Source organism: Polyodon spathula, chromosome 10 (genome assembly GCF_017654505.1).
Source record: "Polyodon spathula isolate WHYD16114869_AA chromosome 10, ASM1765450v1, whole genome shotgun sequence".
Classification (NCBI taxonomy): Eukaryota; Metazoa; Chordata; class Actinopteri; order Acipenseriformes; family Polyodontidae; genus Polyodon; species Polyodon spathula.
The window spans coordinates 19603373-19631056 of record NC_054543.1 but is presented as its reverse complement, the minus strand read 5'-3'; the positions used below and the strand labels follow the sequence as shown (position 1 = coordinate 19631056).

Sequence of the window (27684 nt, the reverse complement as noted above, 5' to 3'; positions counted from 1 at the left end):
TATTTGAGTAATCTTTCCTTGACAAACAGAATACAGGTCTGTTAACTTAATATTTATGCCGGAGCTGCAATTTCTTACACAACCCAAATAAAAGTACAGCGGTTGTGCATGTCCTCACATCCTCTTGCTATTCAGTTTTGTTTTTAGAAATTATACAAATATTTGACCTCCTACTTTCTCTCTAATTTAGAATATACAATTCTGTTCCCTCATTGCGGCAATTCCATACAACAGCTCAGGGGAATTGAAGGTTCTACTGGCTTCTAGAGAACAAAGGCCAGCCCTGCACATACCAGCTTCAGCTCACCAGGTTGCCTGGCCAGTAGGGTCCACTTGTAACAAGCATGATGAATAGAAAGAGTCCCAAATTTCATATTTGGGAACTACGACAAATTAATATTTCTGTATTCCCTAAGTGATTGTAACACACAGATTCTACTGAATAATCCCTTTTAGTCACTTTGACAATTTAAGAAAATATAAATAAATACACACATATATTGGGTAACACCTTTAATGAAAACAATCTCATTCCAGTGAATGGGCTTATAGACAAAAGAATACAACCGAAAAGCAATCGTTCATCCATTTCCAACTAAACAGCTAAGAATATACAACGTTGTTTATAAGCATTGATGTGATTTGTTGTACAGTGCCATGGGCTGGCAGTTCCCGAGGGGGCAGTAATTTAGTCCTCCAGTGCAGCAGTTCAGTAATCGAATGCTCGTCCAAAGCTTCTTTTCTGGCCTCTGTGGTTGTTGTTAAACCTGTCGTTCCTGTTGAAACCTCTTCCCCCACCCCTACCGCCGCCGAAAGGCTTTCTCCCGAAACTTGAGCCTCCTTCCCGCATCGCTGCTTCCCGTTCAGGAAGCTCGGTCGCTACAGACAGTTGCCAGCGTCTGGAGTCACTCCATTTCTCCTGTTAAGACATGTTTATTGTTATAATCACATCAAAAGACAATACTGCATGTAGACAACAGGCTGTAGTGAGAGGGTTATTAAGCTTATGGCTCAAAGCTAGGATTTATACTTTCATTAAAAACAGACCTTTCATGGAATTCCTTGACTCATTAGAATAACAGGCCAGATGTCTTCATATAATTACTAAAAGCAACAGACAATAGCATGGGGGAGGCCACAGAGCTTCATTTCTAATGCCTGACCCTACTTGATGAATGCTATTAAATTAAACAATCTTGTAATTCATCAAGGTGTCAAACAAAAAACCTGTACAGAAGTATAATTTACAAGATCTTGAGGAAACAAGTCTATCTGAAAAAACTGGTAACACGCAAGCAAAGCAACACATGTTCATACAGATCAAATCATCTTCTCAATGTCCCCTGTGTTGTATATGAACTGTTCTGAAATACAACACACTGACATCACTCAGGGTTATATACCTGTATTAGCTTTGGTGCTCTGCTTCCCTGCAAGTGCTTGACAAGTCAATGCTCAAAACAAACCCCCCTCCAACTACTGACTAAATCAAATTGATTTGGTGATTTGAGATGAGCATGTCCTGTACCGTAGCGCTTTGCAACACTTGGTGCCTATAGGACACATTTATAGTTTAATTTTTTTTAATTTTAGAGTGACCAATTATTTTTATGTATCCCCTCACCAATTTGGAACGTCCAAGTAAGTTTTTCTCATCACCGACGCACAGACATTCTGAGAGCGCATGAGCATTCTCTGATCTCACAAGACTAAAGCGAGAATCACTTTATTGCCGAGCAATCCAGAGCAGAGGTAGGTGGGCTACCGATCCCAGAGAACAGAGACCAGTCCTGCCTCTTACCCACTCTAAATATGCTCTGTGTCTGGCCAGTAGGGTTCGCTGTTGCACAATGAGGAGAAGCAATCACTGCTGGTTTCCCCATCTCCCACCCTGGAAGTGTCAGGGACAATGTGACACCCCCCCTCAGGGTCTACAGCAAAGTTCGGCCACTTTGCACAGCATGGACACAAACGCACCATCCAAGTTGTGTGACCCATCCTGCACTCCCAGCAGCAACACTTTAACCGGATGAGCCACTCGGGGACCCTTGGATGCATTTTGAATTGTACACTATACTGTATGGTCAGTGGTTAACAGAGCCTCCAGATTACATGCAAACTCACACTCAATTACAAGAGATTTTTATGCAGTTCCATTTTATGGGCTGCATTCACAAACTGTTTTACAGAACATCTTGATGAATTAAATCAATCTTAAATTGCTTTCAGCATCCACAAGTTAATGCAAATGATAAAATACAAGGACTGAATCAAAAGTGATCACATTAAAATGGCAAACCATCCGAAATGTTTCACTTTGGCTTAAATATTTAGTACTGTATAGTAGTAATATTGTAGATGCAATTAGATACCTGGTATTCCTTCACACAGTCAGCTGGGACATCAAAGCATACACCCTGGGAAAAAAAAGAAACCATTAACATGATGAACACATGCATTATTTATGTATTTATTTTACTATTTAGTTGTAAAGCTCTTAATCTGATTAGTTATACAAATATTTGATATAAGGTTAATCAAAAAGGGTCACTGAAGCAAAGTGTACACCCGAGAACTGTAGCCCCATGGCTGGGAGTATGCAGTTTCACTTTCTGTTTGAAGGCTGTAATACTTACGGTCTTTCCTTTCAAGAAGCTCATTCTCTGCACCTTCTGATCAACTTCCTCGCCAAGCTGTTCCTTTAGAGCCTTCCAGGCATACCCAATGTTGTGCATTTCCACGGAGCAGGTACATGTCATTGTTACATAACCCTGGAAAAAGAAAAGCTGGATTAGATACCTATCATAAAAAGAACCGCAAAGGTCACTAAGTAATTTGTCACATTGAGCTCAAAGCCATGATTCACATCATGTGGGATAAATCGACAGAATGCATTCATTGTTATTATGCTTGTGTATAAGGCTTATGCAAAACAGAAGAAGAATTAACCATGGCTTTAAAATTACTACAGAGGTAGATGCACCTTATGATTGGACTGCTGGCAAAGACATCTGACAAGAAACTGGTTCATGTGCCACTCTTGACATGGATGGTGTAGGCACAAGATAAAACAGTGGCGACAATCAAATGTTTTATAATCAAACCAAGCCCCTTCTAAAAACATACATTTACCATATGTTAAGAATAAATTGGTATAGAGAAAGAGCAAACTACCAAAATATTTTCTAGAGGTTGTGTATTGTTCGGCAAAATAAATAAGTACTAAAGTAATGTTTCAAAACAGAACTAAAATCAAACCCACTGACTTTCTATGGAAGATGCACACAAAATCAGAACCATAATGTTTTGGAAAAATGGGACCTTCGATCATTTCTTAGGGGTGTACAGGATCTGGATAGGGGGCAACTTAAAGCTGACATGGTCTCATCCAAGTGCAGGAGGAATAATGTAGACAGAAACTGAAGACTCCCTAGCACCAAGTAGAAAACCTGAAGGTACAGCCCGGTGTGCTCTGCGCATACATACCGCGTCGGAGTTCAGCAAGGAACGCTGTTCAATAGCTGTGGCTCCGGAGATATGTGCCAAGGCAGCAGCCAAGGCCTCCACTGCCCCTCGCTCCTCGACCAGCTTCTCAGCTGCTACGCGGAAATACTCTATCGCAGTGGCAGGGACGGAATCCAAAAACCTGGGGTTTTAAAAAAATAATAAACTGCATAAACAATTCAAAAACAAATGAATACATTTAATTAATAAACAACTCATTTGTCCTGTGAAGTTGTGAACAGGTGGTGGCTAGTAGTAAGATTTCAATTACATCTTTAATGTTCTAATGGTCATATTGCACATTACCTTAAATACCACACATTGCTAAATAAAGCTGGTATGCACTGCTTGGAGACATACTGGCTAGAAACTATTTTGTTAGTTAGCCTTGAGAGAACGGCAGAGTATTGCAAACAGTCTTTATAGATCTCAATACTGTGCTGTACTGTATTGGAATGTTTCAGTCATCTCTTTTGGAAAGTTTCATCCTTGCCTTTGGCAATTCTATGTAAGTAGCACAGGTCAAAGTGAAGGCTACCATTATATTTACCTTGCAGAGAGGTCCACAACAGTGTAAATATGAAGTTGCCAGATTAAATTTATGAAACATTATTAGTAGTAGGTGCGGCAGGACATTGAATATGGTGCGCTTGAAGTCATGAACGGGGTTTGTTTGTGTGGGGTCTTGTCATCCAGCATGTGTAACTCAGCAGTCTATAACAACATGCTAGCGTAACAATCCTTAACTCTTTGCAGTCCTATGTCGGACCTGGTCCAACATTACAATTTTCCCTTTCCAGTCAAAAAGACGTAAAGCACAGGTCTCTAGTCGTTTTTTCTTGGAAAAATCAGAGAAAATCTTTCAATGGCCAAGTTAGACCAATAGGAGCCGAATGAAACGGGGGGGGGGGGGGGGGGGGGGGGGGGGGTGTTGCATCTCATAGCCCCATGCAACACATAGATAACACAGACCTAAACAAAGGAGATAAAGGTAGCTGTTTCTGCATCCAGCGCTCAAAGAATATCACAGACATTTACAGAGCTTTTATTTGATGTTATAGTAATAAAATAATGACTTTGATCGCATTACTGAGGAGTTTGGTGATAAAACGGGTGATCAGGAGAGGATTTATCAGTATGCACGTATATAAAAGAGGTGTGTGAAAAATACAGCAAAGGGCGGGGCTTGGCTGGAGATACAGTACTAAGTGTCCTTTTGCAATTCAATGCCTTTTAAACCTGTTTTACTTTGAAAAAAAAAAAAAAATTAAACAGCGCGTGTGAAAATAAATTGGACCCGACGTGCCTGACAAGACTGCAAAGGGTTAATAGGCAGCCTAATACTAAATCAAGCCCAAAGTGGCTCCCTGTCTTCAAATCAACACTGCTCATTCTCACATCTGTTTTCAAACCAATTCATCCTCCTGGCAGCTGTGCCTGTATCACTTCAGATATTGGCTACTTTGATTTAACAATTCGTACCGAGACTGGACTATATAATTAATTAAAAAAAAAAAAACTTTGATGAGCTTCACATGCAGAAGGCTAAATTTACTTTAAAAAAAAAGGGGTACACAGGTAATCGTATGATTAATAACAAATGTACCTGACTGCATCTTTGCTGGAGGCTTTAATAATGTCAGTTGAAGTTGGAACACCAACTCTCTTAAATGTGATGCCCTGAAAAAACAAACAGGATGGGATTAATAGAGTTCATGCATTTAAGGAATAAGTCACTCTCCAGTGTGCCTGGTTGTCACATGTGCCCCTCAGGAAGATGGTGATTTCAAAATTGATTATTGCAGTTTTAATAAGAAAAATATTGTTTTAAACAGGGTTACCATTCTTATTTTACAATGCACTATTTCACCAAGGAGAATGTTTATAAACATTCATTTTTAGAAGAGGTCCCAACGTATCCTTTTGCCTGTGTAAATCATCCCTTAAAGTTAATGTCCAAAGGAATTAATACAGAGCAAATATTCCAACATGACTACACAGTGTCTTTGAAACCAACACCACAATTTTCACAACACATTTGTAGAAATCCCTTTTATAGTACCAGATATATGTCTCATTCAAAACTAGCTTCCATCAATAACCAATGGGAAATGTTTGATTACTTACGGCTCTCTGCTCCACAAACCGCAGCTGCCCTTCCTCCTTGCGCTGAAAGAAACAGATGCAGACCCCTGGGCGGCCCGCCCTGCCTGTACGCCCAGAGCGATGGATATAGGACTCCACATCCTTAGTAAAAGAAAAAGCTCCATTCATTATAAACGCTGCACCACCACCCACTAATCAGTAAGCTCTATTAGAAAACAACTAGCTCCAAAAAGCTGACCACTGGAACATTAGAAATACAATTTCCAATGGGGTTAAAATATATTGGTTGCATGAGTTTATATTTAACAGAAGGGAACAAATAGATTATGAAACCTTGATCAACCAGGCTTCATCATGGAAGCTTATCTTGTTATTATTTGCTGTCATACAAATACAGACTTCCTAGTATTCCTATTAAGCTGTCAAACCAAAATGACCAATTTCCTTGGCAGCATGCCGAAGTGTGCAAAGCAAAAACCTGAATCTGTGACAATGCGTGAGGCATGGGTGGGATATTAGAAATGTTTAATAGCGACACTACACAGGAGGAGGCTTTCCAAATATCTTGGCAGGTTGCTAATTAGTATAGCCATTAGCTACACTAATAGTAATCTGTTTGTAAACACAAAAGTAAAATGGGTATGTCGGGGGGGGGGGGGAGTATCTGGAATTCTGACAAATCAAAGGTTTCTCTTATATACCCCCAGAAACGCAAGTCACAATACTTAAATGGCAGACATTTCAGCATAGAATGCATATATAAACCTGCAAATATGAAGGAAATACCTCAAATGGTAAAACTATTGCCACAAAAGGGCTCATGTTGACCTATAATTACAGCTGTGCACAGTTTAAGAAGCCAACATGTCATGTCTATCATGCACAGTACAATTTTCAGAGAATACGCTCTTACATAATGTATATGCAATATGATAATACTGAATTAGGCCTCTCAAAAGAAGCTAAATGACAAGCTTTACTTCCATTGTGCCAATAATTGTAGTTTAAGATTCCACAAAGCAGTTCATTGGAATTACAGAATTTAAACAGGAAAAAATGTGACATATAAAAATAAAAAAAATAAAATTAGGTTTAACAAAGTCAGTGAAAAGCCCAATTAATTTACATATACAACTGTACAACTGCATTTTTACAGATCTTTTCCTACCTTTGGAGGAGCGCACTGTACGACCAGGTCAACCTCTGGAATGTCCAACCCACGAGCAGCTACATTGGTAGCAACCAGGACTTCGAAAGACCCGTTCCTGAAGCCCTTCAGTGTGACCTCTCTCTGTTTCTGTGGAATGTCTCCATGCAAACATTGGGTGTCCTGCAGACCAACAAACAAAAAAACACAACACATCAGCACAGGAGCAGCAAAACGGCTCAGCTGGAAAAGTTTAACAGTGTGAATTGTCTCCAATGCCAGCACACCACCACAGCAGGATGTGTATGCCTATCACTGGTAATCCCCATTACATCTTCACTAAACTATACACCATTCAGATGATTTTGTTTCTATATATTTGCACTTGGAATAAAAGTCCCTAAAACATCCATACCTGTTTGATGGAGGCATTCATTGCCAGTTCATTGGCTTCTTTCTTGGTCTCACAGAAGACTATGGTCCTCCCGTGGCTTCCACTATAGACCCTGACGACATCTCCGATAACTGCTGCTCGCTGGGACCAGTGGCATGAAACCGCCAAGTGCTTTAAGAGAAGAGACAAGTCTTTGATAGGTAAACAACATGGCACTCACAAACAGGAGTTGAGGAAATGCACGTTTTAATTAGGGATGCACCGAATCCAAGTTTTTGGGATTTGGCCGAATACCAAATCCACGTCAAAAGATTTGGCCGAATACCAAACCGAATACCGAATCTACAAAAACTGTCAAGAAAACTGAAGGAAACTGTTGAATGAAAAACAGACTGGCAGCTACTAAAACAAGGGACATGCACAATCTATAGTTTTGAGCCTTTTAGTTAATACTATTTTTATTACCGAATGGAAATATATCACTGAATAAGATTTCAGTATGAAACTTACACAATTTACCATTACCCCCTTCCCCCACAATAGAAAGGTCAAAACACAGAACTGTTTGCTTTATCGTTACAAGAAAGGAGAGCACCACTGTTGCCACCCTCAAGCCGGAACGCTCCAGAAAAATACTTTTTTCTAAAAGGCAGAATCTTGACTTAAGAATTAAATAAAGAACATTTACCATTTTTTAAAAAAATGAAAATGCTTAACTAGAGCCAGACCGCTCCAATTTTGGTGGCTGGGCATCAATGAAGCGATCTATTTTTTGTCTTTCCATTGAATATGCACTAGGAACAAATAAATCAGTGTCCGTTTCCCTGCATACCAGTTTTGATGGTACATTCAGAATCTGAGTCTCTGAACAGCGTGTATTTCAAATGTGTAGTCAAATCTCCCGCATAATTGTTCGATTGTCACCCTTGTGATGCTCTGAAGGGAACATTAGTACTTCTATTACAAACTACAGCACTATTCTATTACAAACTACAGCACTACTTTAAGAAGGACAACGCTTTGAAATGCACTGGGCAGTGCATTTCAAAGCAAAGTTGGCAGAGACCTATCCCAACAGACTCACAGCTGTAATTGCTGCCAAAGGTGCTTCCACCAAGTATTAACTCACGGGGGGGGGGGTGGAGACTTATCCAATTTTGATCTTTCCGTTTTTTATTTTTAATTTATAACTTTTTCCCCCTTAACAGTGTGGAGTATGGTGTGTAGATAAATGGAAAACAAATTTAAACCGCGAGGAACTGACAAAACAAAATGTGTAGACTTTCTATAGGCACTGTATATATAGGACTGCAACGAAGGGTACATTGACCTTCGAAGATTCATAACACATTACCAAAGGAAGGTTCTAATCTTTGATGGTACTAACTTGCATAATTTAACGGTGATGTCACCAGAGCTACTTGTTTATATTTGATTGAAAATCCTATTTTACAGGCAAGCCATATAAATGGAATAAAACATTCATATGTAGTTTAAAATTATATTATGTAGAACAATAATCAGGTTTTTATAATTTAAACAAAAATAAAAAACACAAATATGCTGTTTATTTACACATAATTGATACTACTACTAACAATAATATGAACTTATGATTGTAAAGTGACCCCAGAGATTGGACGTGCCTCAATGATACATCAACAGTCCCTTGCACAGTTTGCATTATACTTTTTTTTGGTGGCCTGGGCATTTGCAAAAAAAAAAAAAAAAAAGAAAAAATCCCAAAACAGCAAAGAGGTTTCAAGACATTTCTTTCACTACAGCTCATCAACTCTACCTGTTGAGATTCTTATGAAGAAATATGCCTCTGGTTAACATCAATGGAGGGGAAGGAAGGGTGGGTGGGGGGGGGGGGGGGTTTGGTGCTCAGTTTTTTCAAAACTAAAATTATTAGTGTTATCGTATATTTTATATGTTTCAAACATATTCTACCATAGCACGTCTCTTACTCTGTCTTGTACACTAGGTATTATTTTACTGAAGCACTACAACCGCTATAGGTACCCCCTAGTGTTTTGGATAATATACCCTTCCATACACGGCTGCGGGACATACAGTTGCTACGTATAAAGATTTGGCTGGACTTTAATATAATACCTTTTGTTTAAGTAACATGCAACATAAAAATGAAAAAAATCCCATTTTGCATGCGAGCTACATTTAATGTGCGATTAATCTGTTAACAGAAAAAAAACAAAACAAACACTTGTGCAGACTGTGGGCGAGGACTAATGAGATAACTGATAGTTAACTTCTCGGCCATAGTAAATAAAAACCTGCAGCTCTCTGCACTTTGGGTGGGTGCTTGAAGGAGGAACGAGAGCGAGGGAATTTCAAGGTGTATTGCTAGGGAATTTCAAGGTGTAGTTCTGCCATTTGTTTACTGTTGCAGACTGGGTAGGTGAGATATGTTCTTCATTTTATCCCCAGAACGTATTTCTCCATTTGCACAACATTCAATGTGGTACCAGTCTAAGACACTGTTCACACTACGGTTGGTACATAGAGCTATTATCTGTATCTATTTGTGGCCATGCTATTAGTATTCATATTTGTATTCGTTTATGAATTCGGGTATGTATTCGTCAAACCAGAAGTTGGCGGGGGCAAACTCGGACGTAGTTTAAAACTCATTTTTAGTACACTTATTTACACTTTAAAAATGTCCTGAGTGACAACACGATGCAACAATGTGCAGTTGTCTATGCAACACACATGAAAACTGCACTTCTACTATGTAGAATATATAATGTGCAGTCCAGTCATGTGCTGTACTTTGTAACAAAGCACTACTATAAAGTAGGGCGCTTCATTTTCTTTGTTTATTTTTGATGACGTAATATCCCTTTGTTTGTTTTCAGCCAACATTGTTTTTTAACTAAACTCTTGTAGAAGTGTTGACTGTAAAACAAGATCGCTTTTGTGTCGTCCCCCCCCCCCCCCAACCCAACCTTTAGGGTTGATTGTTATTGCTTTAGGCATCTTTGAACAGCTCTGGATACTGACTGAAGTCTCATTCAACAATGAACTTGAATACCGGAAACAGTTTTATTAGACAGGTATGTTCATGTAAATTTAAAGCAAAGTTGCGTCTGTTAATGTTCAAATAGGGTACGTGTATTGACTTGGTTATTATCAAACAAACAAAAAGAGCCTTGCATGTTTTTTGCCCCTCCCCAAATTCAAAACAACAACAAAAAAATCTCTAATGTCACATAAAATCTGCGTTTTTCTATGTTATCATAAACAAACAAATTGGTAATGTGATAAGAAAAGGCTTCCTAAGTCTGCTCAGCGTTCACACATATCTAAAGGATTTCCCTGGTCTGGGATTGCAGGCCCTGGGCCACATCAAAATGACAGCCTAAATCTAGGGCTGCCTTTTCTTTTTTGGAGCGTTCACATGAGAAAAGGCGGCCCTGAAGCAGCCCAGGGCTCCATTAATCACAAGTGTGAACGGGGTCTAAGTAGTCACAATTGCAGACACTTGCTGGTCATTTAAAAAAAAAAAAAAAAAAAAAAAAAAAAAAAACACACACCACACACGTTGTTCACCTGAAAATAGTGTCCGAGGTACGAGGCTTTGTAAAATTACTTTTCAGACCTGAGGCCAATTACAGTTATAATTCATAATTAATTTCAATTACACTAATTGTAGTTGAACCTTGGCACACCTGAGTAATTGTTATTGGATCAACTACAGTTCAATTACACCTTTTTCCAACCTTAATTTCATGTGTTTTTTAGTTTCATGTGTTTTACATTGAGCAATCATTCTCGTATTTAACCACTTTTAGTGACCCCATTTACTTGAAAAAATGAAAGTTAGTACATAGTATGTTTCTCGATTTGTATCTTTGATTATTGCATGTTTTAATGGAAGAGAACATATTGTTACGAACCTTGCTGAACTTTTTCAATAAGTTTAAAGTAGGCTGCAATCAGCTACATTTGGTGTAGATATGGTCTGATTGCACCTACACCTTCAATATAATTAGTGGGACCAGTGAGAATATTGCTTACTAGGTCTAATCAGAGGCAAGAAAATTGATTTTAAAACCTTGGTCTAGGTCAGAAAATTACACTGACTGGATAGGTCACAAATAATGAAATGTAGTAATTCAGCAATTTCAAAAGGCCATAAATAGCTACTAGGAATAAATAACAAAATGCCCAATTAAAATAAAAAAAACCTATGATAAAATATCCATGCCGACTTTTTGATGCTTTACTTCCACACCCAGTTAATGAGAACTGGTTGCAAACTGAATTCCAACATAACCAGTACTTACTTCAACAGTGGTGGCAGCCTTTTGGGTCTTTTTGCCGATGAGGTCAACCTGTTCATATTTGGGCCGCATGTATCTTTTGGCTACGTCGTACACCCAATGTGGACAGGTTGCAGAAAACAGCAGGGTCTGTGGGTTGTCTTCGGAATCTTAACATAAAACAAAAAACACGTTAATACTAGAACGACCGCGTTTGTAGGAATACCTAGAACATCCATGAGCGTTCAATTTGAACGGCGTATTTAAAAACATAAATATTATCATGAAAGGACAATCAACTGAATAGAAGTCATAGAACACCACACGCTTGCAGATGAGATTCAGACAGCAGACTGTGAAAATGTTGTGGTTCTTTACAGATCGTTCATCTTGGATACAGTTTGGACCTCCAGAGTGCATCAGTATTTATTTTTCTAAAGCAGCTCACCAAATGACAGATCATGCCCCAATGCATCTGCTCTTAACAGGGAAAGTGTCGGCCAAGGTTTGCACAGTAACACGTTTGCATTTTAAGGTTGCAGCCCAACCAATGTTATCTGCTATTCATGGCTCTTTGTATCCTTTCTTACAAGGTTTAAAAGTTGCTTTTCACAATCATATTCAGCCTTCCATGGAAACAAATATTTTCAGATTCTCACGGTTAAAAAGTCACTTGTATTTCAGTGGGTTCTTAAGCCTGCAGGGAATCTTGATCACCCATTAACACATAATCTTGGTTTGTATCCTCGTATGAATCAAAGCCAAAAACATGTGGGCAATAAAAACAAAGCATCCTGGGTCATAACACAGTGCATTCAATCACTCTTTGGATTTAAAAACAGCCTGATACAAACTTCCTCTAAAATAAAAGATGAAATAAGCTTATGAGACACACTGTAATGTATTGCATCACAACAGACACCTAGATTACTGTACAAGACTTACCTTTTTTATAGGAAGCTCCTAAGATTTCTTCAACTTGTTCAGCAAAGCCCATGTCCAGCATCTGGTCCACTTCATCCAGCACTACATGCTTCACCTTGGAGAGGTCAAGCCTGTTATTCTGGAGGTGGTCTTTAATACGACCAGGGGTGCCCACCAAGACATCGATTCCATTACGGATGCTATCAACTTTAGATAGAGAAAAAAAAACAAACATAATAAACAAGTAATACTATGGGGTAGAACTGCCAACATTTTATTTGCATAGGGTGAATGTAAATGAAGGCACACAATTGCCTGTTTTACACGTTGTCTTTTTTTTGGTATTGTTCTTTCAGTGAAAAAGAACTAACATGAACAGGTTCATTTCTCCTGTACATTTGGCAATCGCAGAATACGACTGTGTACTGAGCATGAAGCCAATTTGTTGACGCGTTGGGTCTATCATTCAGAAACCAAAAAGTCACATGACCCCAATATATTAGATCACAGGACAAAGTGAAGGGTAGCATCTGCGGTACAATTGCAGAGATACAAGTGATGCTTATTAATATTGTTATGAATTGTGTTTATTGGACTGTCTAAATTCTGTTATCCACCATAAAAAGGAAACAAATGGAAAGCTCAAAAAAATATTAATTATAATATATATATATATATTATATTATATATATATATATATTATATATATATATATAACTATCCTTGAACTTTATTGTAAAATTTCACAAGTTTGGTGACGAAAACAAAAGTGTGAAATAAAAATCACCCTCGATAGTCTATAGTACCATGTTTACAAAAATAAATAAATAATACATTGTCTTAAATTTTGTTATTCATGGAAGTAATACACTCCATGAGGTTTTGTTTTTTGTAAAAGCAAATCTTATTTCACACAATCATTTCAATACTGCAATATTTTCTTGTACTTTTGCCATCAGTTAACCTGTTTCTGATAGCAGTGTCCAGATCTTCAAATCAGAGTTTGTGTTTCAACATTACAAATCATAAGGATTTCTTCCCTTTCCAACTGCAAATAAAACAGTGAAATCTGGGAACCTAACAAAGTCAGCAAAATCTTCAGAGAAGTACAAATGGTCTTTAAAAATAAAGGCTTAGGATCTACACCAACTGACTAGAAGAAGCACTTCTACACTCAAACTTCAGCATTTTCAGCCTAATGCAAAGCATAACCAAGTGAATGCCATTCCTCCTCGCTGCAACTGTAAATTCAAATAATATCATCTTTATTTTTATATAGCACCTTTCATAGTGGACCACCATACAAAGCACTTTATAGAGGCTGTGAACTGTGCATTATATGCAGAGTCACTTACAATAGGACACTGATTAAACATCTCATCCGCAGGATGGAGCACAAGGAGATTAAGTGACTTGCTCAGGGTCACACAGCAAGTCAGTCAGTGGCAGAGGTGGGATATGAAACCGTGACCTTGTGGTTACAAGCACTGGACTTTAACCACTGGACCACACTGCCAAAATGACAACTGCATTATTGTTTAGATCAGTGTAATTGGTTCCCGTATTTGGTTATATGACTGAGATGCAGCCAAGTTAGTTTGAATGAAATCCCCTATAAATTACTCTAGGCCCTAGCCATGATGGATACAAACAAGGCAGGAATGACTGGGAAGGTACAGCATTAAATAAGCCACATTAAAAAGAAATGCAGAATATGGGAAATAAAAGTACCAAGGCCTACAGTTATTTTATTCAGAACATAAACCTGAAATCTGACTATTTTTTGTTTGTCCTAAATGAGATACAATAGTATTCACCTTGACGTTAAAAGGCTGACGTCATGAAAGTATGTCTTTAATGCTGTCTAAGTTGGCCGAGGAATTACTTTGAAAAATGTCTACCAATACAACACATGACTTCAGCAAGATTTAAAAACAAGGTTAGCTGTGGCAAGGTAATCTTTACAGCAAAGATAGAAAATTAACACTCACGGAAGTCCTCCCCTCCTCCTCCCACAAGCAACAGAAATTAAAATAAGGCAATTTTTTTGCCTTTTGTGTACAGTACACAAAACACACTGTCTTAGAATGTCAGATCTTAGCAGCAGTTTACTTGTTAATTATATATATATATATATATATATATATATATATATATATATATATATATATATATATATATATATATATATATATATATATATATGCCTGAAACACTTTCCTAGTGTAAACACAGCCCTTTGCTGTCACCTGGTGGTCATCAAAAACAATTACTTCAGACATCAACGGGTATTCTTACATGCTTAAACAAAGAAAATACTCACACTGTCCGTTGTAGGCAGTTCCACCATAAAAGCAGGCAACAGAAAGCTTTCTTGTGATGTCTTTGAAGTCCCTGGACACTTGAATGGCCAACTCCCTTGTTGGGGTGAGAACCAGGACCTGGACAAAGAAAGATGGCTTTAATATTGAAATATAATTCAGTATTATCTATTGTATGTATATGTGAATCCAGACGGCCATTTCACTTCAAACACTGCAGAGAATGCCTCCACATGCCAAAAACTCAAAGTCTCCTCAACAAAACAGTACAGAAAAAAAAGTGGGAATGAATAACTTCATGAAAACTGGATAAGTGGTATTCAAGAGCAAAGTGTCATCAGGTAAGCAACTGAAGTGTTAGCATCATTGTACAGTATATTAAAATGACTGATTACAGTATGTGGAATAACTCACACATAAATAAGGAATCAATGGATTTGCACAGTGGGAGAAAGGGGAAGGGCCAAAGTAGATCTACCTTTGGTGATCTCCCCTTCTTTCTTTCCACAGGGACTGACTGCAGTTTCTCGATCAGGGGAACAGCAAAGGAGAAGGTCTTCCCAGTCCCAGTGCGAGCCTGGGCTACCACATCCTTCCCATCGTACACAGAGTTGAAGGTCTGAGATTGGATGTCAAACAAGTACGTCACACCTCGTCCTGCAAAACAGAGCAACACAATGTTAAATACTGGAGTGGAACAGAGACTGGCACCACTCTCAAGAGAGTTGCAGGTATGCAAGATTTAGATTCCCTATCCCTTACACCTAGTTTGTTACAATCCTGTTGCAAATGTTTCACCACACACATTCAAAGGGGAAGCATCCTAATTAAAGAGCTGGCCGGGTTTCAGTTCTTCCCTTGTTATCTGAATCTGCTCAGAGCAGAATACGAACTCACAGCATGAATAAGTCACACCTGAGTCTACGTTTACTAATAGGAGTTGTTCATGCGGCAACAAGGGATGAGCAATTTATTTTCTATCCATCTCCTGACCACTTAAACAATATACTTTATTTAAGTTAGTTTTGGAACCCAGGATTGGATGGAGTAGGGCTTGATTGAGTTTCAAGCCCTGTAAATCATACATACAATTAAGAAACCATTGTAGGAATGTTTCTCCCAAGGTTTCCAAAATAAGAGAGACATGTTTATTTAACAATTAAAAACTTCTGAAATGACATACCAAGCAATACAAGTGTAAACACTAGTCTGTGTAGGCGTTTGTCAATAAGGCCAGATCAACAAATACAATTTGGAAAACACTGGCTTGACAAATACAATTTATAGAAAACACCTAAACTGATTGAAGGAAATATTTCCTCATAGAAAACAATAAATCGGATGCCTATCTAATGCACTTTTCTGTAGCACTGCACTTACAACTAGGCTAGGCACTGACTCTATAGTGTAAACGGACACATCTCATCACATTGCCTGCAGAACCAATGTTAAAGCCAGGTTGCATGCCATGTTTTAATTACAATGCTACGATAGAGGCGTGCATCAAAATTTTTCCGGTAATGGGAATATGGACTATGAAATGACTGGTTTTCCAGCAAGTCACCAATTTACAGCACAACACTAACATACCTTTCAATAGACTGATGGTCTCTTTGGAGATTCTGAAGTTGGAGAAGGCCCCTTCTTTCTGTTCTGGAGTTAGTTCTGGAATTATTTCCTGATATAAAGAAATAAGCATAGTATATTAGGGCTTGTAATCCTTTTATATGGGCTAAACAAAAACAGTTATACAAACCTTTCCACAAGAAGTCTCTCAATGTCACCGACAAAGCCTCCCATCAAGATATACAGATTAAACAATGGACTATGCAGAAACAGTGAAAATATCAGAGTACCACAAGGCTTGAGAACAATGAACTTCAAAACCACCATGAAATAATTAGTTTACAGAGCTTAAAAAATGTAGCTGGTTTATAGAAAAAACTCACCTACAAGATCAAAGGCTGGATTTGTTTTGGTTCTACATACTTTCATCTTCAAATAGCCACTAAACCTACACAACTCAATTTAATCATCTGTCACCCGATTTAGAAATGTTATCCTTAGGTGGCACCTGCTGTCCATAACAAACATTACAGCTATGTATTTCAACTTGGGGGGGGGGGGGGGGGGGGGGGGGGTTAGACACTCTTATCAGGAGCCACTAGGGATGAAACGATTTTTTGATAGTACGATATGTCATGATTACGAATATTAGTGATAATCGTACTGTTAACATTTTTTAATTCTTCGATAATCGTAGAAAACGATAGTCACAAACTCACTAAACGTGGCTGGAAGCAGAACAGATGCTTTTCTCTCCAAACATGGGTAACATCATCGTGTGTACTAGGGCTGCTAAGATTAAATCAAAAAACAGCTTTTCTATCAATTCCATTCCTCATTATATACATGGACATAAACACCGGAAAATCGATTCAATAATTACATTTTTGTAATGTGCATAGTTAATAACATTATTTAAGTTTACCAACAGAACTGCACCGAATGCCCTGCCTTGCTATTTACAGTATTTCTGCCAAAGACAAGCAGTGGGCGTGCTGTTCTTCGTCAGCTCATGTTAACTAGCATCTGATTTGCTGGTCCTATCCTACCAGCAAATCAGTTTTGTTTTGTATTGCTTGTATTCCTGGCAAACTGTAAATAAATTCTGCAAAATTGAAAAAAGCTTAATTTATATAGTTTGGACTGCTTTAAAGTTTCAAAATTAACTGTTATATAATGCATACTTAACAATATTCAATAATGTACATAATAATAAATAAATGATCAGTGATGTTAAACACAATTTTGGAGTAAGGATCAGCTACAGGTATGTAATTTGTGGAAAGTAAATCAATGTATTACACCGTGTAACAAATTTATTTATTTATTTTTGTTCCTGGGTAGTAAGTGTTATTTCCTAATTGCTTATGCCTCAAAGTATAGAAAATGGCTATTATTCCCCACAAACTTTGCATTTGTGACCAGGACAGTGATATTTCAAAATATCACTATTTCCAATGGGAAAACGGGCAAATGTGTGTCTTTTCGTTCACATAAAAAGTCAGAAAAAAACAACATATGAATCCAAATTAACATGTATTTATACTAAAGTAATACAAAGATGACTACAAAAGATTTAGAAGTGAGTAGTTTTTCGAGATTTACAATTATACTGTACATACAGTAATATAAGGACAATTTCATTAAGATTGTTTTCTTCCACCGCTGTTAATCTTTCTCTTTTAAAGTCTGTAGCTCCTTATGTTGCAGCCATATCCCACAGAGAAAAAAAAAAAACATAACTTGTTATTTTTTCTTTTAATTCAGTTAAAAAAGTAATTGAAAAACAATAGCTACTATCGTGAAAGAGTGGGCTCTCAATTATTTGTTTGTGGAAATTTACTATTGCTTCATCCCTAGGAGCCACACTATAGTAGTACCTCTGATACACTTGAAAACAAAGCACTGCAGACTGAAACTGGTTGTAAGAATAACAGAACTAAAGTAGCCTACTGGTGACAGATGTGGTTCATACCTCTTTAACAGCCTGTCAATTAACTGGTGGTAATGGCACCTTCAACAGTCTGGCTCCATAAGAGCTTCCCCTTCCAGCTCTACAGGTGCATCTCTATCATGACTGGAACACCACCGTTCAACTGAACTGCCTCATTTTAAAGGACACTCCATGAACATTAATAGAGTGCTGCAGTTTATGGCTACCCTCATAGTATTTGATCTATATAATACAGTGCTTGAGAAAAAACATATTTAAAACTAGGGATGGGTCAGTGTAGTCTAATACCCGAAAATAAAAAAAATACTGGAATAGCACATTATACTGGAGTACACAAAAATAAAATAAAAAACTGTTGGCATAGCATATTACATATTTGAGTACACGAAAAGAAGCCTTATATATTAATTACTAACAGAAGCAAACACGTCTTTTTCATGGGCCTTTCACACCTAGTTCATTAGGAGAGGACAATTCGCACTAGACCTCAGTAAACACCTAAGTTTGGTTTATTTGTGCAAGTGTGAAAAACATTAGTTTTGCCTCAAAGTGTGCACCAAAGAAGAGTGAATGAGATTTGCATATTAAACATAAGGACCCCAATTAATCATGCAATGCTTGTAATAGCAAAATTCTATAGTAAATGTATTCTGTTTAAAATTGTTGCCTTGTTTTCAGTGAATGTTAAAGGCTTGAGTTCTCCTGTAATGACTGCACATGGCAGCATCTGCCCTGTTGCTAGGTAGTCCTGAAACAACTTTCAGGAGCACAGCACCTGCAAACTTTAAATCTGTAAACCGAAATAAAACAATGGATAGCAAGTGCTACAAGAATAAAGCCAAACTTTGGCAATGTAGAAATTAGAAAGATAATTTAACTTTATGATGAATATAAAAACATACCAAATGCTAAGCAGAACAATGTGTAGTGACTAATAACAAATAGCAAGAGAGGAGTTAAGGAAGTATTCCTTAACTGGACTGCAGTTCAATGTAAACATCTACTATTGACTTTCTGTGAATGGTGAAGTAACGTCAACATTTGCACTGACTGTTAAATGGTATAACCAGGTATGTTCCTTGTTTTTAATTATTTACAGGTTATTGAATAAACAAAGTAACTTGACTTCATCTCATGTTAGTACTTAATGGCTAGATGTAACTGGTAGCAATGTTGTTCGTAAACTTTGTGAACCTGGCCATCTCTGACTTACACCATTATGCTGTCTGCTTGAAGTACACATGTGTATTTGCCTTTCATTCTTGGGAGCATTACCCAAACTAGTTTTCCAATAGGAAACTATCTGAAATTCTCACCCCTAGTTTAAACCTATATTCAACAGTGGATATCGGATAATTACTCTCCACAGATCACAGACTGTCATGTTGAAAAGCAGGTGCAATCTAGAACAGTGCATTTTGTCCTGCTTTCTGTCACTGAATTTTAAAGAATGCAAGATTCCAAATGAGATCAGGTAAGAAATTCAGGACCACTGGATATGCAGACGTTATCTGATGCTAAATATCTCACCCCTGCTTTCATTTACTTTTGTACCTTTTCTTTTTCAATGTCAGATTCAGCGTTGGATTCTTCACTGGACTGGGGCAATTTCATTAGGGGTGTTCCGTTGCTTATGGAGCCGTTGGTTTCCTGGGGTCGGTCTCTCTTTCCAGAGTCTCCATTGGTTGTTTCACGATCTTTCTTTTTCTTTTTGGGAGTAGGTGGATCACACTCATCATCGGGTTGCTCTTCCTCAGCAGCCTGTTTCTTTTTCTTGGGTTTCTCTTCATTCTTGGATTTCTTTTCCTTCTTATGTTTCTGAAAGGATCAAAAATCCAGAAGTTACCAAACTTCTCAAAACAGCCATGGAGGATCTAATGGAGCTGCTTTGAATTTCTATTTTCCAGCTTATTTTGTAATAGGGCTGTCAGTTAAGACTCAAAATAGCTATCTATTAATTGGTCACACAAAATAATCATTTGAATAAATATGAATGATTGTACCGCCCACATGCATTTTGCTCAATTCCTCTCTCTTTGACATGATTATTTTAACATTCCAGTTCAGTAAATGCTTGTGCACAACAATTGAATGCAAGGTATAATTGCGCCTTGGTAGCGTCAGGAGGAAAAAAAAAAAAAATAAAATAAAACAAACAACATTCGCAACAAGCCTAAAGCAAGTTTAACATACTACAAAGGTGTTACTAAAATATTTATTCCAAACAGATTATAGTACTTTAGAATATAATCCATATAAATTTGACACCATTATGAAAAGGCTTTTTTTATTGAGTGACAGCATCACACATTGCATCTTGTTAAACTGTACCAACTAACTTCAATATTTGTTTAACACACAATGCGGAAATCCCTGCCTAAAATAATAATAATAGATTCATTTACCACAACATGCAAACACACTATAGGTCAAGCTGATCGTTAACTCTAAAATTGCACTTAACATCATGACCGTTTGAGTCATTTTAACATTATTGAATATTGTTAAATATTCATTATATAACAGTTCATTTTGAAACTCCAAAAAAGCGCAAACTTATAATGTCAGTTTTCATCAATGTGCACAATTTATTTACAGGCTCTTTGCCAGGAATATAGGCCTGTCGTCCTGCTGTGGATTCAAGGCGCAGGCTTTTTTGTTTTGTTTTGTTTGTTTACATCAGACACAGGGGTTGTACTTACAAATCATTTTAAAAACAAATTCACTGGTAGGATGGGACCAGCAAATCAAATTCTAGTTAACACGAACAAGAAAAGAAGAGCACACCTACTGCATAACAACCAGCAATATTGCTGTGTGTATGAGACCAAATTAGGTTCGGGGTTTTCAATATAATATTACAAATAATAACGGAGTTACGAGTAAACAGTAAACATGCATGTGTGCATATATATATATATATATATATATATATATATATATATATATATATATATATATATATATATATATATATATACACACACAGTGGTTTGCAAAAGTTTTCAGTCCCCTGACCAATTCTCTCATATTACTGAATTACAAATGGTACATTGAAATTTCGTTCCGTTTGATATTTTATTTTAAAACACTGAAACTCAGAATCAATTATTGTAAGGTGACATTGCTTTTATGTTGGGAAATATTTTTAAGAAAAACAAAAAAAATGAAATATCTTGCTTGCATAAGTATTCAACCCCTGTGCTGTGGAAGCTCCCAGTTTGCACAGATGAAAGAAACTGCCCTAACGAGGACACAATTACCTTACCATTGGCCTCCACCTGTGAACCATTAAAGTTGCTGTCACATTTTCTGGATAAAAACCCCACTGTTGAAGGATCATTGGTAAGGCTGTGAATCTGAAGGAAAATGAAGACCAAAGAGCATTCTACAGAAGTTAGAGATAAAGTAATACAAATGCATAGATTAGTGAAAGGGTACAAAATAATATCCAAGTGTTTGGATATCACAGTGAGCACAGTTGGATCAATAATCGGGAAGTGGAAGCTGCATCACACCACCCAGGCACTGCCAGGAAAAGACCGTCCCTCAAAACTCAGCGCTCAAACAAGAAGGAGACTTGTGAGAGAAGCCACAGAGAGGCCAACAATCACTTTGAAGGAGCTACAGAGTTCAGTGGCTGGGAGTGGAGTAATGGTGCACCAGTGAACCATATCAAGAGCTCTGCATAACACTAGCCTGTATGGGAGGGTGGCAAGAAAGATGCCGTTACTCAAAGTACCATCTGAAAGCACGTCTGGAGTTTGCCAGAAAGCATGAGTGACCCAGCTGCGATGTGGGAAAAGGTTTTGTGGTCAGATGAGACCAAGACAGAGATTTTTGGACAAAACTCAAAACGCTATGTGTGGCGAAAACATAACACTGCCCATGCCTCAAACACACCATCCCTACAGTGAAGTATGGTGGTGGCAGCATCATGCTGTGGGGATGCTTCTCATCAGCAGGGACTGGGCATCTTGTTACAATTGAAGGAAGAATGGATGGAGCAAAATACAGGAAAATACTGCAAGAGAATCTGCTTCAGTCTTCTAAAAAACGGAAGCTTGAGAGGAAATTCACCTTTCAGCAGGGCAATGATCCCAAGCACAAGGCCAAAGCAACACTGGCTCAAGAACAAAAAGGTGAATGTCCTACAGTGGCCCAGTCAAAATCCTGATCCTCGATCCACAAGCGTCATCCAACCAAACTGCACATCCTGTAGCAAATCTGCCAAGAAGAACGGGCCAAAATCACTCCGACACTGCTGGTACATACTTACCCCAGAAGACAAAGCTGTTATTGCAGTGAAAGGTGGCGCTACCAAATATTAATGTGTGGAGGTTGAATACTTATGCAAGCAAGATATTTCAGTTTTTTATTTTTCTTAAAAATATTTCCCAACATAAAACCAATGTCACCTTACAATAATTGATTTTGAGTTTCAGTGTTTTAAAATAAAATATCGAACAGAACAAAATTTCAATGTACCATTTGTAATTCAGTAATATTAGAGAATTGGTCAGGGGACTGAAAACTTTTGCAAGCCACTGTGTGTGTGTATATATATATATATATATATATATATATATATATATATATATATATATATATATATATATATATATATACACACACACACACATATATATATATACTGTGTATTATATTATATATATATATATGTAATATATATATATATATATATATATATATATATATATATTTATTTATATACCATAATTAAACCATATTTTGTTTTAGTGTAAAAGTTATGTATTTAAATCAACCAGATCAATGCAATGTAAACTTAGAAAAAGTATCAACATTACGATTAAATACTAATAAAAAACGCACAACTATTTGAATTTTTAATTTTGATAGGGGCGCACAGACTCTCCCGATTGTATTAATTAAATATAAAACTCACACACACACTGGTATTTGTATTGTTATTCCGGTTATAAAGCTAATAAATATATACATAATAACGTTTCTGAATGCTTTCAGTAGGTAAACAACTCATACACATCAGTTATATTCAGTTCCCTGGAAATTGACTCCCAGGTGTTCTCCTTCATTGTCCCGTCTTAATATTTTTTGTCTCCTTATTGTACAGTTCCGTGTATTTTGATATTGCAAGAAAATATTTTATTTACGATTGTTTACTGAAGCCTTTCAAGGAATGCAAGGAAAGCCGTTCCTCATTGGTCAGTTCCCCAGCTGTCGCGTGACAAAATCGCAAACTTGGGAGTCGGACACCAATTCCATTTTTTTCCCGCATTGCACTCGGTGTAAACGTTTTGTATAACAAAATACATTTACTTTATTTTATTGTCGTGTTGCGGTTGTAGTACGACACATTCGCTTGTCTCATCGCGTCCGGTATGTGGAGACCTTTAATTTAAAGCAACCACACATGAACTTTCCTCTGCAGTTGACACATTCAACTGGCAGTAGACTTTTTTTTTTAAAACAAAAGCTGTCCTACCTAAAATACCCATGAGATGACTCAGTATTTTTTATTATATAAACAGGATATGGGACAACTCCAGGTTTTACAGTGCTTTTCCCAATTGGTCTGTCCATCTGTGGTTTGGCTAACTGAGTTCAGTTAGATTTGCTCACACCAATACCTTAAAGATCAGACAGCTACAATACAGAGGGAATCTCACACCTGCATAACTGATACCATTTAAAGCAGACCCACCTATTACTTTCACAATGTGGCACTGCATAGTGCTTTCCAGAAAGGCACACAAAAACGTAAAAGACTGACGTCAGCATCTGACCGCTGTATTCTCTTACTTACCTATTTGTTTATTTAGCTGCTTTATCCAACAGGCCACTTACAGAGACTATCCAGAGGTGCCCAGTTCATTTTTTACATTGATGTTTGTATTCATAAACATAATACGGGGAAATGATTTGCATTCAGATTAAATAACAACAAGTATAAAACCCAATTCAAGAAAATCTTCACAACTCCGACCTTATTTTCTAGAAAGATCTTCCTGGTAAACAGTATAGGCTACAGCAACTTGAATGACATTATCTGTATTTTGAACTTAAAAACGTTCTACCAACAAATCTAGCATTATAAACATTTATTTTTCAATAAGATACAACAAACCCTGCTTATGTAACTCTTTAAATGCCCCACACGTGTGCCGACACTCCACGTGCCAAGCAACCATGTTGTTTCTACATTTTGTTTACGTGGAGTTCACAGTGTATCGAAGCTTCTATTAAAAGCGATTTTAACCAACTCCCAATTACCTTGTGTTTCTCCACTGTAACGGAGTCCAGGCTATCTTCCATTTCCATCTCGTCACTATCAAAGCGGATCTTTCCCGGCATTTTTACCCGATGAGAGCTCCCAACGACGGACACTAGTGCTACCGTCTCGGTAAGAAAATTAAAAGGAAAGAGCTGCACCAGTCACAGCCACTACATCCGGGATAGGGCTACGGCTAGCGGGAAGAGTCAGAACAACACCACGTTCCTTATGCACAATAATGTTATGATAAGTTACAAAACAATGATGTAAAGCACAATACTATAAAGACAACTGTGACCCTTCTATATAGAGAATCAGAGATGTAGTCCTATATTTAGAGGTGAGTAATATCGCGCTGTTTGAGTGGTGGGCTAAGAAGCGAAACTTATAAAATTATACACGACCTTCACACAACTTACTAACTTAAACATAAAAAAGTATTACATCATGAAATTATTATTATTATTATTATTATTATTATTATTATTATTATTATTATTATTATTATAAGATTTGTGTAAGACCACATGCCCTTTATTCGTTTGTTGGGATTGCGTTTTATCTTTAAAATAAATGTTTAGCTTATTTTATCTATTTGATTTCTGATATATGGGTCTAAAAATAAGAATTGGCTCAATTATTGCATTTAACTGTAAAACGCTGACACCTCAGCACAGCGTTAATACAAGTTCCCTTCACCTCGCTTACTCATTATTCTAGACCAGACACGCTATATTCAAACATTGTTTATCTTTCAAGGGTATCTTACGGCTATTGTAGTATTCGCTTATTTGTATGGTTTATACACATGTATATCTATATCCATGTATTAATAGGAGCAAAACAGTTAAATATTCTACACGTGAAGTATGGAAGCAGTGCTCTCTCAAACCTTTTGGGAAATGTTGTCATTTCATGGCTCTACTCACCCATACATAAAACAACTACGTTTACAAATAAAATATGATTGAATGAAAATGAAAATAATATATTTTTGATACTACCGAATTTTAAATATAGTTTAAATATAACAGTTCTTGAATAGTTAAATGTAGATGTGTAACATAAGTTTGAAGCCTTATTTTCATGTTCTAAACATGATACTGTACAGTACATCGTTATAAGTTAACCGTTTTCTCAAGTTCAAGTTCAAATACCTAGAGCATTTGATACAGTTTTGCTAACATCCACTAGGTGTCACCACAATCATACATACGGTATTTACAGTGAATCTGAACGCCACATGCATTTAAGGAATACAAACATCAGTATGAACAATGGTGTGATTGGCCTTATCGTTGGAATTAAAGATATTAAACGCTCCGATACGTCAACAGTTATTGGAGAGTACTTTTTTCTGGCAACCAGAACCTTATTAAATATCTTATTTGACTAAATAGATAACTTTCTGTTCTAATATATGAAAAAGATCTAATGGGTCAGTCTGCAGATGTTGTACCCCAGATAGTAGTCAATTACTATCAGTGCAGAAGTGGTACATTTGTGCTCAATTTTGCAATAGTAATTGCATTCAATGTGATACCAGTCACTGTGGTCAATAACTTTTCCAGAACATTAGTTCCTTTCAATGGAATGACAACCATTACCGAATGGGAAGAGCCCTCTCTGACCGCCAATCACTGAGCATATATAAAAAAAGCTGCCCTATCAGGGCCCTGCTATGAGGGGGAAGTCCCTCCCACCTCCTGCTGAAGAGGGACGTCCTCACAGTAGCATATCGCCATTTACTCTCTCACTTCACTAAGACAGGCACAGATTGCCTCGTGCTTTCTTTGTCCGAATTTGGCTGATTTGTTGGTTTTAAACCTTCAAATTATATTTGTACTTGGTAATATTATGTTTTTGAGCATTAATTGAGAGTGCTCCTGCCTTATTCTTGTGTCAGTTTACTGACTACAGCTGGTTTTGACCCCTCTTTTGAGATTGGCAAGCGACCATTACTCTCTGTTCCACTACCTTGTGTAGTTTTACGACCGCTTTTTGAGCTGTTGTTGTACCGTAGGGTGACTCCGTGGGCTCGCGGCGCCATCACCTACGCCGATTTACTCAGCCTCAACTACTTGCAGCTCAGGCCTACATGCCCCTCCCAAGCCTCGGACTTTCCTAAGTGTGGCTGAGCTTACTGTCGACGCCAACGCCGATTGACTCGGCTACATCAGCACAGCATTGACTCGACACCAATAATCTTGGCACCAATAGACTCGGCACTGACTGTGGTCGCTCTCCGCATCGACCTTGGCACCGACTGCTTGGCACCGACTGCTTGGCACCGACCGCGTGTTCTCTATGCTGAAGCCAAAATACTCGCCGCTTATTATCAGCCTGGCTTCATCCGCACTCTCTGGGCACCGACACCAATCGGTGCATCCTTGACGCCGACACAGATGACTATTAATCGGCGCCAGTTTATTACACTCGACACCGACACGTCTCCTTCCCCACAGGGGAGCAGACGGTCTCCGTTGGGGTCACCACAGAAATGCCACAGCTTGGCTGAGCGGCTTTTCCAAGAGCTGGTGGAGACAATGAGGGCTCAGCAGACCATGTTGGAGACCCTGTTAAAATCTCAGGGCAGATTACCCCATACCACCCCAGTCCTGAGCTCCATCTCTGGCACACAGACCTCCCAGCCCAAGCGAGCTGTCTTTCACAGCCTCAAGGTCGGACATTTCTGAACCCGCCAAGTCTGTTGGGCAAGCCACAGCGGGGGGCTCCATACCGCCCCTTCCGCATGTATTACAGAGGGAGAAGTTCCGGGCCTTGATGCAGTGTGTAGCTGCTGCCACGGACGTTTCCTGGCCAGCTGAGCAGAAGGGAAAGGGGAGTCGCTTCCTAAAACAGAAGGAGCATTCACAGCATGCCATCCCCTTGTGCCAGGACTTTCTTTAGCTGGTGCGCTCATCCTGGAGCAACCCGGCATCTGCCCCCTCAGCCTCAGCCTCAGCCGAGGCCCTGCTACACACCGCAGGAGCCCAAGAAGCAGGTCTAGGCACGTTCTCCATCATCGGGGACACAGTCACGGTACTGGTGCAGGGGTCCACCCTTACCAAAGGGGACAAAGACCCTACCTGCCCTTCCAAGCCATGCAGAACAACAGATGCGATGCTAAAAAAGGCATACGCATCCACTGCACTGTCAACTAGAGTGGCCAATGCTATGGACATACTGGTCTTGTACCAGA

General features: G+C 38.1%; 1 protein-coding gene across 1 annotated transcript; it reads right to left on the bottom strand.

The window, feature by feature from the left end:
- Nucleotides 1-498: 498 nt before the first annotated feature.
- Nucleotides 499-24636, bottom strand: LOC121321905 (nucleolar RNA helicase 2-like). Its single transcript, XM_041261287.1, has 15 exons — nt 24482-24636; nt 19760-20023; nt 16276-16363; nt 15164-15342; nt 14688-14805; nt 12386-12571; nt 11465-11610; nt 7173-7322; nt 6779-6940; nt 5632-5751; nt 5111-5184; nt 3487-3646; nt 2637-2771; nt 2373-2417; nt 499-919 (listed from the first exon to the last, which is right to left on the bottom strand). Exons 1-15 carry the CDS (start codon nt 24560-24562, stop codon nt 710-712), a joined length of 2118 nt encoding a protein of 705 aa, XP_041117221.1. The 5' UTR covers nt 24563-24636; the 3' UTR covers nt 499-709.
- Nucleotides 24637-27684: the final 3048 nt, after the last annotated feature.